Source organism: Eptesicus fuscus, chromosome 15, assembly GCF_027574615.1.
Source record: "Eptesicus fuscus isolate TK198812 chromosome 15, DD_ASM_mEF_20220401, whole genome shotgun sequence".
Classification (NCBI taxonomy): Eukaryota; Metazoa; Chordata; class Mammalia; order Chiroptera; family Vespertilionidae; genus Eptesicus; species Eptesicus fuscus.
In genome coordinates, this window is record NC_072487.1 from 20,974,155 (window position 1) to 20,991,957 (window position 17,803).

General features: G+C 38.7%; 1 protein-coding gene across 1 annotated transcript in view; it reads left to right on the forward strand.

Annotated features, from left to right (window-relative positions):
• The window catches only part of BNC2 (basonuclin 2), a 421,518-nt gene that overhangs the window by 168,661 nt on the left and 235,054 nt on the right, over nucleotides 1–17,803 (forward strand). The window contains exon 3 of the mRNA XM_028150712.2: nucleotides 2,473–2,556. Coding sequence (XP_028006513.1) covers nucleotides 2,473–2,556 — 84 coding nt within the window. The remainder of the gene's footprint in view (nucleotides 1–2,472; nucleotides 2,557–17,803) is intronic.

The following is a 17,803-nucleotide window of genomic DNA, read 5'->3' on the forward strand; positions in this document are numbered from 1 at the left end:
CCATCCCTGAAACTGCAGTTTAGTTTGAACCTCATTTTCCTCGTCTTTAAAATATGAGAGTCCATTTATATGAACACTAACAGACTTTTTTCTGCTCTGAAACTCGAGGTTTCTAACTATGAGAGTGCTACCCACTTTCCTACTAAATCCTTTTTGTGATCTGGATTATTGAAACATTCTAGAGGCCTGGCACAGCTTCCTCCCAACTTATTAACAGAACTTCTTGTTTTCTCTCAGAAACTGTATTTCTAAGTGTCTGAGGTTGTAATTGAGTGTCATTGTACTTGGTTAACTGTCTCATTTCCTGTTGAGAGTGTTTATAAAATGCATTCTGTTAGGGGGGAAAAGGAACTAAAAACTTAGAAAATTTGTGACCTGGCCAAATAATATTAAGGTAAGTGAAACTTTGTTCTGTGTATATAAAATAAAGTATTGTTTACACTTAATTCTGGCTCATGGATTCTGCTTTAATGAGTTAAGTAGTCACATTTATTGAGGTTTCATGGGAAGCTTTTTGGGGGGTTTCATTTTGATATGGGATATTCTAAGATGAGTTTTTTCCAGTCCTTCTGTTGCACCCTAGGGAGAATTACTGTTGCATGACTCATTAGTGCTCCTCTGTGTGTCATCTGAGGGGTGGAATCAGCATCATTCTGTGTGTGACACAACCCAGAGGCACAGTGTCTGGACTCTTCTCCATGCCCCATTTCTTTCTCATTCCTCAAGTCCAAGGTTTGTTCCCTTTTACATTGCTTATGTTGTCAAAGAGAAGGTAGTCAGCCTTGGTTTCTGGTAACACCTCCATTTCCTTTGTCTTCTTTGTAATTTCTTTCATGTGAAACATCAAATGCCCCCTAGAATGAATGCCACTAAATACAACTATTACATGCTTTTCATTAACTTTGAAATGTGTTCTCTGTCTTTCTTCCTCGTTTTTTAAAGTTTGAGCTGTGCAACTCTCTAGCATGTGACTCTGAGCTAGTTTTACTTACCTACTCTAAGCTCCGGTTTTTTGTTGTTGTTGTTGTTTTTTCATTTGTCAAATGCAGATGCTCATACCTCATAAGATTGTTGAAGGTGCCCATATGGTGACTGGATCATTGCAAGTGCTCAGTAAATGTGACCTTCTTTTCCTTCCCTCTTGGACTTCACTGGAGAGATTCCTGGGTAAAGAGTGGTTAATTTCAGAGTTAGATGATATTCTGTCCATTTCGCCTTATGGACATAGGCAGGAAGAAAGAAGGAAAGATTTAAAAAAGAATAGGAGAGTTGAATCTGAAATGTTTGAAGAGTTGACTGAATGCTTTAAAAAAATAATAATATTCACTATTTACTATTCACTAGTAAAAAGTTAGTAATATTGCAAATTGAAGCTTCCTGATATTGTTTAAATTTGGAGAAGTGAACTGATTTGTGGGTCAAAAAGAAAGAGGGGAATACCTTCTAAGGCAGCATGGTTGGCTGAAAAGGGATCTCTAAACAAGGAAAATTGATTGGCACAGATGATCCTAATTGGAGTTAAAAAAGGAAAGAAACAAAACAAGACACCAAAGGAGGACTTTGATAGGAAAAGGAGACAGGTGAGGTGAAGCTGATTGATGAATTGAGATTCCTATATATATGGAGAGACGTATAATTAATGAAATAGTATATGTTTGGAAGTATTGAATATTAGATAAAATTTTTAAAAGGAAAAAACAGGTTTAAGTCAAATCTAAATCTTTTTTTCCTCATCTTAAAAAGTCTACAATTAAGTGAGCAAGTTATAGGAGGCAGTATTTCAGGATGAGATTGACTCCTTATAATGAATAACTTACTCTTGAAAGGGAATTTTAGTGATGTTCAATGTAGAATTCTAGAAACAACGAACTAAACTAAGTTATAGCTGTTTTATTGTTATCATTTTATTAGAACAGACATAAGTAATGATAGTAAGTAAATAATAAATATTGATAAATAAACTTGCCTTTGCTAGTCTATCCCAGGAATAGAAGAAATAGATTTGAATAGATCTTTGAAGAGTGCAGAGGAACTTTAGGCGTTATAGAATACAATTTTCTTAATTCCCACATAAGAAAATTAAAAGAGGAATAAGTACCACCAAGCTGCTTTTCCCCTTCTCTTATTTCCTTCCTCCATGCCTTTTTACCTTTCTCCTTCTCTCCCCCTTCCGTCTACAGATATTTACGTGCCTACTCTGTGCTGCATGCTGTAGATACAAGGGGGAATACATTTTATGTGGATCTTTTCTTCTTGGAATTTACCACCTTGGTAGTTCGCAAACTAGGGTGTGTGATATTTACAACATGTTTGACCTACTAAGTGTCAAAAACCTGTGAAGCCAAGATGGCCTGTTACAGAACTGCGGTTGGGATGTCCCTGCTTCTGCCTGCGTCAAGTGTGTGTGTGTGTGTGTGTGCAGTTCTCAGCCTCCACGCCCAGCGCCTATCTAACTCCGCCGTATTCCCCCAGGTTCCAGTGGCATGTGCTGGCAGAGTGCTGGGTGCAGACTTCTGCCCAAACCTGGAGGAGCCAGACCAGAGGCTGGAAGTCCAGGTTGGAGTCTTACTGTTTTATCAGTTGGGGGTGGCGTGACAGAAACAGTGGCCTCCAAAGGCCATACAGATGTATCTGTGACATCAGGAGACGGACGGACAACCCTTGAGACACGTGTAAAAGAGGGACCAGTGTAGCATATATGCAGCAAAACGTCCTTTTCAGGATAAGTTGTCTGTAACTGGAGATCATTTATTTATTAATCCAAGAAATAGTACATACTGCAGTGGATAAGACCGTGGCTTCTGAAGGCTGGCTGCCCAGGCGATGCAAGCTGCTTGCTGTGAGACCTTTGGCAAGTCACTCAGCTTAACTGAGCTTTAGCTTTCTCATGTGTAACGTGGAGATCTACCACGCAAGGTGATTATGAGGATTAAATGTTCCAGTGTATACCTAGCAGTTAACCTAGGGCCTGGCACACAACAGGCACTGGGAATATTAGCTCCCATCTTTTTAAATCATCATGGTCATGTGCGAAGCACTGCGCTAGGGACTGGGGATACCTGGTGAGCAAGGCATGCTTCCTGCATTATGGCCCCCCAGCCCAGGAGAATGGCAGCCATTCCACTGGGCACTGTCCTAGAAAAATAGGACTCAGTAATAGGTGTCTTCCTTCTGCGTGGATTGGGAGATAGGGCCTCTGGTAGAATAGTAAGTTTATTAGCAAAGTACATTTTTGTGAAAGTATTGACTTGGAATTCAGTTAATTTTGTTTGGTCTTGAGATAGTCAAAGCAGTCTGGTATATTGCAAATTAAAAATATAAATATGATGTCTTGGCCTAAGTAATTTTCTCCACTTCCATGTACCTTTAAATATGTAAGAAATGTGTGTGCCAGTGATGCAAGGATACAGGCTGAGGTTTCAACAGGGATGCCAATCCCTAGCATAAGCCAACTCATAGTATTTTTTAGGACCTCCATTTGGCATCAGTTTCTAAACTTTTTCAGACTTATGGGATGAGCATAGTGAGTTCAGTTTTAAAACGCATTACTGATTGAGATAACCCACATGAGAAAAGAGAATAGTTTTAAACATTACTTCCTCACAGTGGGAGTGAAGGTAGAAGGGGTGGTAGGAGGAGGTTTCAGTTTTTATGGTACTGAAGGGTACACCATCACTTGCACACCTGCTCTTGGACTAGGAAGACCACCTGAGCTCTTCAGTGCCACAAGCTGGTACTGCCTGGGTGGTGTATGGCTATGATACAACCGAAAAGCAGGTGTGACACATATGAGACATGAGCGTGCATTTCCCAGTTTTCGAAAGTTAACAGCTTGTGTGTGACACATCAATGCAAAGTGATGGAAGACTTTTCATGGAGAATAGTCTGATCCTTGACCTCGTTGGGTAGGACAATTGATGGTCTTCAAACACATCACCTGGAATGGTCTGTCATGGGTGGCTGTTGGATCATTTGTTTTTGAACCTTGAGTTACGGTGCAAAGAGCAATGGGTTTTGCAGATGTGACTGTGTGAAGTCAAACTGAAAGAGACCAATGCAGCTCATTATTATGACATACCAAGGGAGGGAATGCGTGTGTATAAGTTAGTTTCAGTGAAACTCTGGTTGTAGGTCGTGAAACAAATTGTGGAGTTGTCAGTGCAGCGTGGGCCTTGCGAAGACAACCAAACTCCTGGGCACAGAAATGAAAGTGCTCAGTTTATTGGATTCCTCCTCTTGCAACACTGTTTTGGCAGACTGAGTGGAAAGGTAGAACCTGTCAAAAGATAGTCAACTATGGTGAATTGGTGAATTAACTGGGACTCACTGGAACCGTTCCCTTCTCTTTTTTCCTCTTCATTTTTTAATATGGCTTCCATACATTGTAATAATATCTAGTATATATCCGTATTATGTCACTCATAACAAACTTGAGCCCTAATATCTTCTTCACCAGCTAACAATTCCAGGAGTAGTTTTTAGCTTACAGTCCTTTCATTCGTGCCATGGAATGTATTCTGGTGTTTGGTTTTCCCTTTCCCTTAAAGAATGAGCCATTTCTTATTTTTTAGTCCAACTCTACACTCCAGGGGACTCACTCTAGGACTTGCCAGGGTCATCAGAGCCATTTATTTTCCCACTCGGATCTCAGGCTCTCCCTCAGGGCCAGACACCATAACCGCCAGAGGATTCGCAATGTCGCCTCTTGATTCTGAGAATAACCTCGGGGGCACCTCGGTTTAGGAGCAATGGTGTGTTTATATCTTTTCCTAGGAAGGATTTTCATTTAGCACCCATATCTGGTCTACTTTTATATTTAGCTGACATGAGTTTTCATGACTGGTGGAGTCCTTTCCTGCTTCCTCATATTTATTCTTTATTGATTAAGGTATTCCTTTTAACCCTTTCCTTTTATCCCTAAAATGTCAGATGGCTTACCGAAGTTATTGTTTCATAATCCCAAGATCCCTGACACTCTTTCATTGATATAACTTTGGTTTGGAATGATCATAACCTGACTTGACTTTTGCAAGGACATCTGTTCTTTCTTTTTTTTTTGTTTTTGTGTGTGTGTGTGTTAATAGACTTGATTTAGAAAAGTAGCTGGAAATCAAGATTTTGATTCACTATTTAACTTTGTTAATTTTCTTCAGTGGCTTTTGAAGTAGGTGTAAAACGACTTTCTTCAGCTGGGGAGGTAAACTGATGTGTAGTAGATGATGATGTATAAAAATTGTGTTCTTATATAAGTGCTTTATAGGCAGTGGTTATTCTAGTTTAGACTCCCTTAATTGCTGGTAACTTTTATTTTTAATCAGAGAAAAGTTACTTTTTTAGTCTAACTGTGCCTCATCAGGTATTGAGTTGTTACAGTAGGCCCAGCACATTGCCTTTCTTGGTTGGGAAGTTCAAGATGTGGGGTTTGACTTGATATTTTTCACCACTAAAGTGCTTAGAAAATTAGAGTAAATAATGAACCAATATTTCTGTACCAGATTAGACACAATTTACTGTGGTGTTTCATAAACCACAGACTCCTTTCTTCTGTGAATGCGTGAAGGATCACTTTTTTTTTTTCCAGACATACCGGGGTGCAAGTGTAAATTTCCATAAAATTTAAATGAGGTGCTTCCTGTAATTAATGAACAATTGTGGCTGCTCTCTAGTCTGCATTGTAATTAACCGTGATCAGGCTTGTTTAGTGATGACACTGTTCCTGTAATAATTTGACAAGCTACTGTGAATTTGCCAGGTTATTAAACAACCTGCAGCATTCACTCATGGAATCACAGGGACAAGCTTGGCGGCTGCTGCTAGTTAAACGCAGCATAAGGGTGGACCAAAAGCTGCCCAGTGAAGTCTATAGATCACCATGAACAGATTTAAGTTCTTGTGATTTTGGAGAAGTTAATGAATTGTGCGCAGGGTGTCTTGAAAATTTTTTATTTAAACCTACCGATGCAAAACTGGTCACTTTTATGAATTCATAACGAAGCTAGCAAATTTTTAATATTGTTATCACTAATATGCATTAAACGGAATCTGATATTTCCCCTTCCCACCCTCTTAAATAGGTGTATTAGTTTAAAAAAAAACCAACAGTTTCCTCTCCAAATTCATTCACAACATCCCTCAAATATAAGTTCACCGGTGTTTTTGAGTATTTGTTAGAAATAACAGATGACCTTGTGCTAAACACAGTTTTGTCACAGGTAGAGAGGGTGATGTAAATGGACTGGTAGACTTCGGTCCATGGTCACTAGTGCACCCTCCTTCCCCAGCCCCCCTTCAGGTTAAGAACTGTTCAAAACGTTACTGTCTAGTTACTGTGGTGTCTTTCATTCAGATTCTGTTTATTGACGAAACCACAAGGATTCCTGCCCAAAGTACCAGGCGGTCTATGCTTGACTGATTTTGATTTTCTAACATCAGCCCTGGGGTTTATTTGAGAAATGTACATAGACTGCAGCTTTAACAAGTCAAGTGACTGCATGTTTTTGACCATGGAGTGGAGTATATCTGAAGATCATTAAATTTAGTGAGGGTAAGGAAGGGTGGGGAATAAGTGTAGTAGTCATTGTACCATTGCCGAGTGTGTGCGCGAGTGTGTGTGTGTGTGTGTGTGTGTGTGTGTGTGTGTGACACATGGTTTTTGTCTTTTCATCTTCTCCAAGAGCCAGAAAGTTTCCTGCCGTTCTCTTTCCAGCTCTTGACAAATGATTGCCAGATGTGAGATCTTTGCAGTGCTCTTTCCCTCAGCAAACCTGCAGCGATGGGATATTTGATTCTCCCTTGCCCATTTCATCTCCTTCCCACATCTGCCAGGGACACACAAGCAATACATCCCTCCATGAGAGTTTAAAGTTTATTCAGCTCCTTTCCCCCCTTCGATAAAGTGTTTGGAGACAACAGAATGAGGTCCACATGATTCTCTCCCAACTTCACTACATGAAATTAGTTGTTTATTTTACTTATCTACCTCTCAGTAATTGAATATTTCATTTTAGTTTTGGTCCGTGGAAAATTTGATGCAACCCTGGGAGTGCTAAGAGTTTCCTATTGTTGTCTGCTTGCTGCAAGTATGCTATCAATACCGCTTCTCTCTGATCCCTCCATCCTGATAAAAGCTAGACTGTTGGTTTCACAGGACTTCCTAGGAAAGTAATTTTAATAAACAACTGTCAAAATATTAAGTGTAGCATGTCTGGTAAAATTCAGTAGTCGTTTAAGATTAAAACAGCCATCTGTGAGGGGGAACATTCAACTTGTTTGGCTTGATTAGCTTACCTTGTGTTTGTGTCCATTGTCAAGAGTTGAAATGGATGAGGTCCTAGTTTTAATCCCAAATAGCTTATGAGGGAGAAAGTCCACGGAGCTTTGGAGGCATCTGAAATTAGCCTGTGCAGGCCACACACATAATCACTACCATGCACAGAAGCCTTTTGCATCTGCTTGGAATCTGTACTGATACTGATTTTTTTTTTCTCATCTCAGTTTAAAAATATTTTCCAAAATGCTCTTATAGCTTATGTTCATACTATAGGGTGGGCTGACACAGGTGGCCCTTCAGTTTTCCTATTACACTTTTTGGCAAACTAAAAGGCCCCTTATTCCCTGAATAAGATCAGCTTTTTTTTTTTAACATTTAAAAAATAATCCATAAAATGTCTGCCACATGTTCACTAGTTGATGGAAATGTTTTCCAAATTAGAGCTGTATTATTGGATTCTTACTGTGAAAGTGCTGGTGTGTTTACTGTTTCTGATACCCTCTCAGCTACCTGTGATTGTAGGAATTTTGTGTGTGGGTGTGTGGAACTCAAATGACAAATACAAGATACTATTTCTTAATTTCTAAACTGAGGGGAACATTTTTTTGTTCTTAAGGAAATAAGTAAATGGCTTTACCCATATTAGAATCGAAAAAGGAAAAGTGTGAAGTCTGTTTGTCAGTATGTGCTTAAAAAATAGACAAACAGCAACAAACAAAACCTAACAGGAGCAAAACCAAAAAGCCAACAGCCCCTGAAAAGAATAAATCCTAATGAGCGCAAGAAAAAGAGGTATTCGAGACTCATCAAGATGTGTACATGAAATGTGTGCATCATGTTTTTTGTTTTTGTTTTTTTGTTTTTTTTTTTTTGTATACCAATTATATGATACCTCAGGAAAGCTTAACAAAGAAAAAGGGGTGAAACCATTGTACAACATTTTGGCAATGTGTGGTAAACGGTTCGTTACTGGAAGTGTCTGTTGAACATTGGAGACCAATTGTAGTTGAAGATGTAGACAGTGACAAGCTGTTCACTATCAAAAACACGACGGTGATTAAGATTATCGTGGCAAGTTTAAACAACATCCCCAAAACAAAATTCGCCGAAATCCGAAAGGAGGCCTGTGAAAGAGGTTTGTATTTTTCTCGTCCTTTGGCAATTCCCCGAGGACTGACGCCATGCCCGGCACCTTGGCGGATGCCAGTGGCGGGGAAGGTGGAGGTGAAGAGTTCTTTCATAAAACAACAAGGTTAGGAACTCCTGTGGCGGGAGCCAAGTTCCTCCGAGTTTAGATCACTTCACATAATTTGCCCTCATTAATGCATTCGCTGGCTTCTCCTGCCTTCCTGCCTTTTCCTCAGCACGGTTACTCTGGGAGGCAGAGAGGTGCTGCGCCGTGGAGGTGTCATCCGGCCCGCGCACCTAGGGAACGTCCTTCAGAGGACGACTTGTCACCAGCCGTCAAAGAAGAGAGTGGCTTTGTGGTCTCTGAACATCTGGCAGTGCTGCACAGGAAGCTGAGGGGGTGTCATTAATTGTGATGAAATAATTTAAACCATCAGGAATAAATGAGGCTGTTAAGCTAAGTTCAGATTCCATTTGCCATGCACATGTGTCTAGCAGCCTGTGTGCACTTAAAAAAAAATTGAATTATATTAGCTCATGAGTCGAAGTGAAACAGATCCTGTAAATGAAACAAGTTGCCGTGTAGTGATGACATCGTGTTGAACCACTTCACAGAGTTACAGTTTGTAGGATCGATATATTGAAAGTGGTACATTATTTAATTAATTTTTATATGAAAGCATTCTTCTGGTATTGAGGGGTTATGTAGTAAGGACCAGTGGTTTATTGGAGCACGGAGAGGATGGGTAGAAAGAAGTAAGCCATCGGATGAAGGTGGAGTGGGTGGGGTTCTGAGCCTGCTAGGCCAGGCCGAGTGGGTGCACAGCTTACCATAAGATAGAATCTGGGTTTGAGTACACTATTTGGTGTCATTGCTCTGCATATGCCCTCCAGGTTGGAGGACAGTTTCTCTCTGATGACCCACTCTGGATGTCCTTTTGTTTGAGAGCGTCTGACACTTTGGACGCATCTATGTTGTTTTCTTGCGAATAGAAGCAACTATTCCTGGTGATAGATGACTACTCGAGCAAATGAACATATTTTTAAGGCTTTGCACAATCGGTGAAGAGTGGTTTCCAATGTAATTTTCAGGCACTGTGGAAAGAGGCAGGCCTAATTTCTTTACAAAGGAAAGACTGTCAGGTTTGGAATGTCGGGACATCTCTGAGGTTTTGAGCACTAAACTGAGCAATGGTGTATAGGTTCCAAAGTACATTTCTAAAATAAGTCATTCCTTTTACACATAAGCAACATTTTCAAACTTGAACTTTTATTAAAAAATAAACATGAGAATTTGAAAAATAAAATGAGACTGTTTAGTTACGGAAAGCATTTTTTTAAAAAACCACGGGAGAGGTAATTGCTCTGTCAGGTAGAGGCGATGGTCCAGAACTCCGCAGGCCTTGGACAAGGGCCATTTTACTACAAACCTTATCGCACTTTCTTCGGTCAGTCCCCTGTCTACCTCAGGGCCTTCTCTTTTTCCTGTTGTGTATCTCCTTTTCTTCTTCTTCTTCTCCTTTTTCTTTGCCTTCTCCATTTTCTCTTTTCCTTTCCTTATTCTTACTTTTTATTTTGATATTCACTTTTATACAGCCTGTTTTCATTTTCCATTCTCCATAGACATGAACTGCAATTCTGTTTTCATTTATAGTCTTTTATTTTTAAAATATATTTTTATTGATTTCAGAAAGTCAGGGAGAGGGAGAAATAGAAACATCAATGATGAGAGAGAATCATTGCTTGACCGCCTCCTGCATGCCCCCCACTGGGGATTGAGCCCACAACCTGGGCATGTGCCCTGACCAGGAATTGAACCGTGACCTCTTGGTTCATAGGTCAATGCTCAGCCACTGAGCCACACCACTGAGGCTCATTTATAGTTTTCGTTTTTCTGTTACTATTGAAAAGATTAATTTCTACAGTTACTTAGATGATAAACTTATAAAATTTAGAGTGCATTTTTACATAAACTTTTGTGACCATTGGTGGATTTTTCAAATGAATATGAATGAACCTTAGTTGTTTTATAGGAATTCAGAATGCTCACTAATCCTATCCCTAAATCTTGAATGAAATTGTTACTGATGAAAGCCCAAAATGTGTGGCTCCAAGTCACTAGCATCCTTCTTACCCTGAAGTAGGAGGAAATCATTCAAATGGAAGCACTTGAGTTTCCTGACTTTAAACTTGCTTGAAGTCTAATAGAGTAAACCAGTAATTAGGACATTGCTCCCTATGTGTTTTGATCTTTGCAATTTTATTTTAATTAATGAAATGGAATAGGAAGACATGAAATCTTCAGGTCTTTCTTCTTGGCATCATTGGAGGGATTGAAGGCTATAATGTGTGGGGTATAAGGCACTGTCCCTAGCATAAAACTGATGGTGAATGCATTATTGTTATTACATAAATGTATTTAACTAGCTTCTGTTGATTAAGAAGATAAAAGTTTGGAAGAAATTTTTCCTGAAAATTTTATACATCTTGACTACTTAAATATTATTTACCTCGAAATAGTTTTATAACCCCCCTGCCCCCCCTCGCCAAGGATAAGGAATCCAAGGTGAACATAGGACATTTTCAACAAGATACCTATGTTGGTGTTTATTTTTCCTTTACTTGGAAGAAATCACTGCATTCTGTAGCGCATTTATTTGTTTCTCAAAACAAGACAATGATAGTACACTAAATAGTTGCTTGAAGTTGTCTTTTGCAAGTATCTCAGCAAATGCTTACAAATAAAAAGTAGTTTCATGAACTTAAGATCCCCTCCCCTCCCTATTAAAAATATTTGGTGAGGTGTGGACTGGATGTCCCTACATATTTTCAGGTCCTTTTGTATTCTTATGCTATTGCTACCATTACTCTCTCTGCTTAGGTAGCATTAATTTACTAATTTTGTATCTTGAGTTCTACATTTCAGGTACCTTATGGATTAGAAAACCATGGTTGAATGGCTTGAGAATTTAACTGTATCCTGCGTTCTCTCCCAATACCTCCGTTTCTATAAGAAAATGTTATTTAGATTTCAGATGACCAATTTAACATAAGCTGTTCATGTTTGGAGCTGTCAGTATTAACATAAGAAATATTGAATAAGATGCTTATTTTTACTTTAAGTTCCTAAGTCCTAGGGGCTTTATAGAATGAGGAGAAAGAAAGGAGGAAAACAAGAATTTTAATTATTGGCTTGAATAGAATTATGTGTTTGTGTGGGAGTGTGTACTGTATATGGACTTTGTATATACATACAATGTATATCTTATTACATATGAATCCACATTTTTATGTTTATAAGAATAGCGATGTTCTATTTGAAAATTTTGTTGGAGTTAGTCATAATGAGTACATTATGACTAATGTATTAGTCATAATAATACAATAATTTACATTGAGAGCACATAGTCCACCTATATCTCCACCCACAAGATAAAGAAAAAATCTTTTGTTTGGCCATTTAATGCAATCTTAACTTGTGAGAATTCATTAGGCTTTTCTTTAGACTCAGCATTTTTTTCATACAGTTTTAAAATTTAAACCTAGAACTTATCTGATGTTATATAATCTGATGTCTGAATTGTACAGATTTGGAAACCGAGGCCCAGAAATTTTAAACGACTTCATTTCTGAGGTGTCAAAGCACTTAAGATATTGTTTACTGGTTTTTATTCCTTTAGAGTTTATAAATACTATATAACAGTGTTCAAATTTTCTTCTTGTCACAGAAAATTATTTAACCCAGTGAGTCCTTTGTTCTATATGATTGTAGTGGACATAAATAAAGAAGGCAAAGGGGCTACGTTTTTAGGTACCACAGGAGTGGTCTTAACGGGTTCCCCCATGGAAACAGCAGATCCTCCTGCCTAATGCAGGAAATGTCGGTGCTTGATGCTAAGAAATGGAATGTTTGGGCCTGGCTTTCTTTTTCTTTTATCTTCTAGTGTCAGTTAGTATAGAATTTAGGTGTTGGACAAAAGCTAATTGTTTAACATTAAGAACTGCAAACAGTCCCATCTAAATAATCCGTTTCAAAAGGGAAGTGTCATTACTGACATCTGAAGAATGAAATTACCCTAGAGTATAAAAGTGTTACCCTTTCATGTTCAGTACTTGCCAGTGGAGTTTGATGGAGCCTAGAAGCAGACCAAGTGCCTTGAAATCATTGTTAACATAAAAACCATCTTTAAGTGCCTTTTTGGGTATGGTCTCTGTTTGCATCCTATAAAAAGTGAGCTGAATAGATAGGGTCTCTGCCCTCTAGTTTATAATCAAAAACAGATATTGTAACTGACATCTGTTATTGTATTAAGGTCCTACAAGTAAACACTGATCAAATAATAAATAAAAGTTTTCTATCAAATACAAGTAAAACCGTTTTTGTTTGCCTGATTAAATAAGTAAACAGACATCCTCACCCCACACTGAAGCTATCCGTGGAAGTTGTAAAATGACTAAACTGGAGTAATCCTGACACCAGGAAATTCCTTTGTGTTGTTATTCTTTATGGGTTTTCAGAGAGTGCTGGCATTATGGTGATGTCACTGATCGCTTATTGTGAGTGGGTCTGTATTTAGTTTTTATCTTTCTGGTTAAGGAGTTGGGAAGAGCTGAATTTTCCTCCCTCTATGGAGTTTTTCCATTTAAAACTGTTGACGGGTAGTACTTGCTATTGTAAACCAACATAGTGGAGTGTACTTTTAAAAAGTCCCAGATGTTAGTAGGAATGATTTTTTTTTTTTTTAATTTGGAGTCTCTCCCCCACCCCTGGCCCTAAGTCATTAGAAATTGCATGAAAACAAATATAGGAGTTTGAGATTTGTGCTGTAATGAGATGAACTTAACATATCCAAAAGGCTGTGAGGGGAATATTGGTAAGAAGAGTAAGTTCATAACCTTGGAATGGACAGATCTGGTTGTGAGTTTGAGTACAGCTGTACCAACTAAAATTAAACATATAAATGTTGGCAGGGAAAGATAGGTATTGAGTTTGATAAAATATTTTCTTTCTGCATGCTTCAACTTTAATGCAAGGTATTTTAACAGTCACTTTATTTTTGAAGTGTAGGGGAACTAAAACAGCAGCATTGGGAAGTCTAAACATGAACCCGTCTCAGAGTTCACGACATTAAAAAAATAGCTATCCCTATCCCAGTGTAGGTGTCTGTCTGTGTAAATTAACGCATGTGGATGCATAAATTAATTAGAAGAGCGGTCACTGATATAAATCAGACTTATTTGGTACACTGATGAAATGAGCATTGTTTATAAGATTATCTTGTTATTTAATCTCTTCTATGTAAACCTGGCTGGTTAGCATTATGAAGTAATAATACCATTAATGTGATGATGGTATACTTTTTCTTGGTACAGGCCTGATCCTGCAGGCCTTTCTCGACTGGGATTTGTGTATATAGAGGACCATAAGAACTGGAAATTTTAATTAGCAAGAATGTAAGAATGGTCCTCTTCATCCCCTCCAGTTGTGTGGTAGTTTTTTTGTTTGTCTGTTTGTTTTTTGTAATCTCAGGATAGTTTATTCTTTTTGAACCACTCATTTGCTGACCCCAGAAGAAAGAATTGCCTTCAGATATTATTTTCTCAAAACTGCATAGTTCATTGTGAGAGGTACCTGCTGTCCTCTAGCTCTCCTCTGTTGTGCTAGTGGGTCTCAAATAAAGAGAAAAATTTACTCATAAATGAAGCCATTAGGAATTTCTTGAGTAAACAAAGTTTTTTTCCCTTTGATGTGCAAAGGAATTTTGTTTATAACTGTTAGTCATATAAGTCCATGTCTAACACATGCAAGGAACATTCGTTATCTTTTGTCAGAGTGTAGAATGAAGAGACACTTAAAAAAAAAAAGAAACAATCCTAGTGCAAAGGAAATTTGTCAGGGTCATTATTTAATACTTGATTCAGAACTTTTGCTTGGTGTTTTTTGCTCTTATGTACTCTTGCCTAATTCCTCATTCCCATTTCCCTGACTCCATGAAGTTGGTTCCTTTATATCCAAAAACGAACATTTAGTTTTGGGGAAATTAAATTAAAGGTATGCAATTTATTAATCTAGGTCTTAGGTTGCTTAAGTACATCATAACATTCGTTTATTGTATAACATAATTTGGAATTGCAGAAAAATGTCACAGGTAATTCTCTCCTGATTTACGTTTATGAATGGTGCATGATGACTGCTATTTCTTGCTCCTACTTCATTTCACCTAGAGAATGGACTTAGAACAGTGCCCTTTTAGGATTATACACAGAGAAGTTATGAACGGGTATAGTAAAATTTTAATTGTGATTTCATCTTGCCCTCAACAATTAGATATTGTTTTCATTACTGGTTTACACTGATGATAAACATTTCCAAAGGAAAACTCAGATATTTGGATGTACTATTTTAAAGACTTTTGTCTCGTAGTCACAGGAGTGCCTCAGGTCTCAGTTTCAACCGTGATGACCTATGATGCCATAGCAACATCCCTGGCTGTTAGCAGAATATGTATTATTTCTGTGATTTTGTAAATCAGGAACCAGTAAAAGAATTCAGACCAATCGCCTATAAATGATTTGTTCAGAGTTTCCTTACCAACCTCACAGTATGTATAAGGATACATTTTTTTACTGTTATACTTGGCTTTCTTCTGAATTATGCAGTTTGGATTTTCAGTTGTTGAACTCTGCAGAGATATCTGATGGAGCTTGGGTCTGCTTCCTGGAAGCCGTTCAGGACAATGCTGTATAACCAGTATTGAAATCAGAGGATCTGTTCATTGGAACCAGGCATACGGAGGGACAGGACTCCTTTGGTTAAAGAGGTGCCTAGCAGGGGGCTGACTGCTCTATTTGCTTACTAGAGTCCGTTCCTAAGGTATGATAGGAAGCACGTTTCAAAGAGCTGAGCGGTCAGTATAAGGCTACATGTCCTGTCTCTAGCTGGGAGTAATGCATGGGACCAAAGCACAAGAGAAGCTCTGGGGGGTATGGTTTGGCTCTCTGTCAAATAGAAGCCCTGGTTTTAAGTAAAGGGCTACATGTTGTACCCTTCAGGATTTTTCTGAGTATGGCTTCTCTGTGAACTTCCTGTTCTTTTGGATGGAAAGATCTAGCCTTCTTGCTCTTTCCTACTTTCCTTTTATTATTTATCTTTTCCTTTTTATTGTGAATTATGTCACTATCTAATGTCTTCATTTTGATAGAGTCAGATATTATTTTATAGTTTCATTGAACATTTTAGGATCTTTGGGACTTAACTTAGGTCCTCCTGAAAACAGATCCTGAGACAGCGACTTGCATGAAGGTCCTTTGGGTAGTTCCCAGAGTAGGAGTGACGGGCCAGGGAAACCATCACAAAGGTGAATTATGGAGGCGACCAGTACTCGTACTAATGAGTGCTCATTCTCACCGGGGCCTTCTGGGACACCTCATGAATGTGTCTCCAACAAAAATAAAAGGGGGAAATATTTAACCATTGATTCTCATCTGGTTTGGTCCTCTGAGCATTCCCACTCTTCTGACTTGTGTGAGACACACAGGGGGAACTCAGGGTAAGTTGGTAATTAGCTACAGAGGGGGAAGTTGGCTGGTGGCCTTAGAATAAGAGGTGAGGCAGGAAGGATGTTTGGTCGCACAGGGGAAAAGCCCATTATAGGAATTGATACATTGTTTTCAGTATGGGTCTAAAAGCCCAGAATGCCCTGAAGTATTTCCTGTTCTAAATCCCTCCTATGTTACCATGTGCTTGTCAGGGAAGTTTAGATGTGTCTTTACACCCACTTTTTTTATTTGGAAGGACCGTTGGCATTTTCCTCAATGAGTTTAGCATATCCCTTATAAAACTAGTCGTTCTCCACTCGAGTAGAGTGATCTGGGACAGGTAATGCATTTCCCTTTCATGGGCACAGGTCTCTGACTTTATCCACATTGAGGCACACAGCAGTTCAGGCATTATCTCAGTTATACCCCCTGTCCTTCATTTTGGAATGGGGAAAAGTTAACTGTTCAGCTACTCTTAATATTCTTCTGAAAAACAGTGGTTTTGCAGAATTCTGCCACAGTGTGATCCAGCACTTTCAGATCTTGAAAGGTAGACCCAAATCTTCATTGCATTTTTTCTAAGTGGACCCAGTAGCCCCAATTTGGTATAGTAAATGCTTTAAAATATAATATATATATATATATATATATATATATATATAATATAAAATTTTTATTGATTTTTTATAGAGATGAAGGGAGAGGGACAGAGAGCCAGAAATATCGATGAGAGAGAAACATTGATCAGCTGCCTCTTGCACATCCCCTACTGGGGATGTGCCTGCAACCAAGGTACATGCCCTTGACTGGAATCGAACCTGGGACCTTTCAGTCCGCAGGCCGATGCTCTATCCACTGAGCCAAACCGGTTTTGGGAAAAAATAAATAAATTAAAATAAAAATATAATATATATATATATAAATTGGTTTTTTTTTTGTTTTTTTTTACAGAGAGGAAGGGTGAGGGAGAGAGAGTTAGAAACATCGATGAGAGAGAAACATCGATCAGCTGCCTCCTGCACACCCCCTACTGGGGATGTGCCCGCAACCAAGGTGCATGCCCTTGACAGGAATCGAACCTGGGACTCTTGCGTCCACAGGCCGATGCTCTATCCACTGAGCCAAACTGGTTAGGGCTAGTGAATACTTTTATGAAATTGTGACATCTGATAGATTAGTGAAGACTTAAAAAGAATGTAAGGAAAACGGAAAAGTAGCCCCCAGTGGGATCTAAACATCATGCATATCTTCAGCATTTATATGACAGAAGAATCTGTTTCAGAAGCCAATCTGTAACAAAAGCAGTTGAGTGACACAATTATTATATGCGTTCTTTTTATTGTGGGTATGTACTTTTATTGGTATCCTGGTCCAAAAATTATCAGGTTAACTACTAGCATGGATCATGCAGTGGGGATGAAATACCAAAGTGTCCGACCATCTAGTCCAGTGATGGCGAACCTATGACACGCGTGTCAGCGCTGACACGTGTAGCCATTTCTGATGACACACGGCCGCTGAGGCGGCTGCATGCCAAAGATGAAACATTTGCTGCTCCTGAGGATGAAACATTTGCAAAATAATGTTTTTTCCTCAAAGTGACACACTACCCGAGTTATGCTCAGTTTTTTGGCGAAGTTTGACACACCAAGCTCAAAAGGTTGCCCATCACTGCTCTAGTCTAAGCTGCAGTTCAAATCTCAAACGCCTTTTGCTTCTGAGAAATGAAAAACTGCTCTTAATTTTGGTATCTGATTTCTTTTCTTCTTAGATATTCATGTTTTTAGATAGAGATATTCCACTTATAGGAGTGATATTTAACGATGGTAGAAAAGAACAAGATCTCTATTTGTATGGGTAGATGGA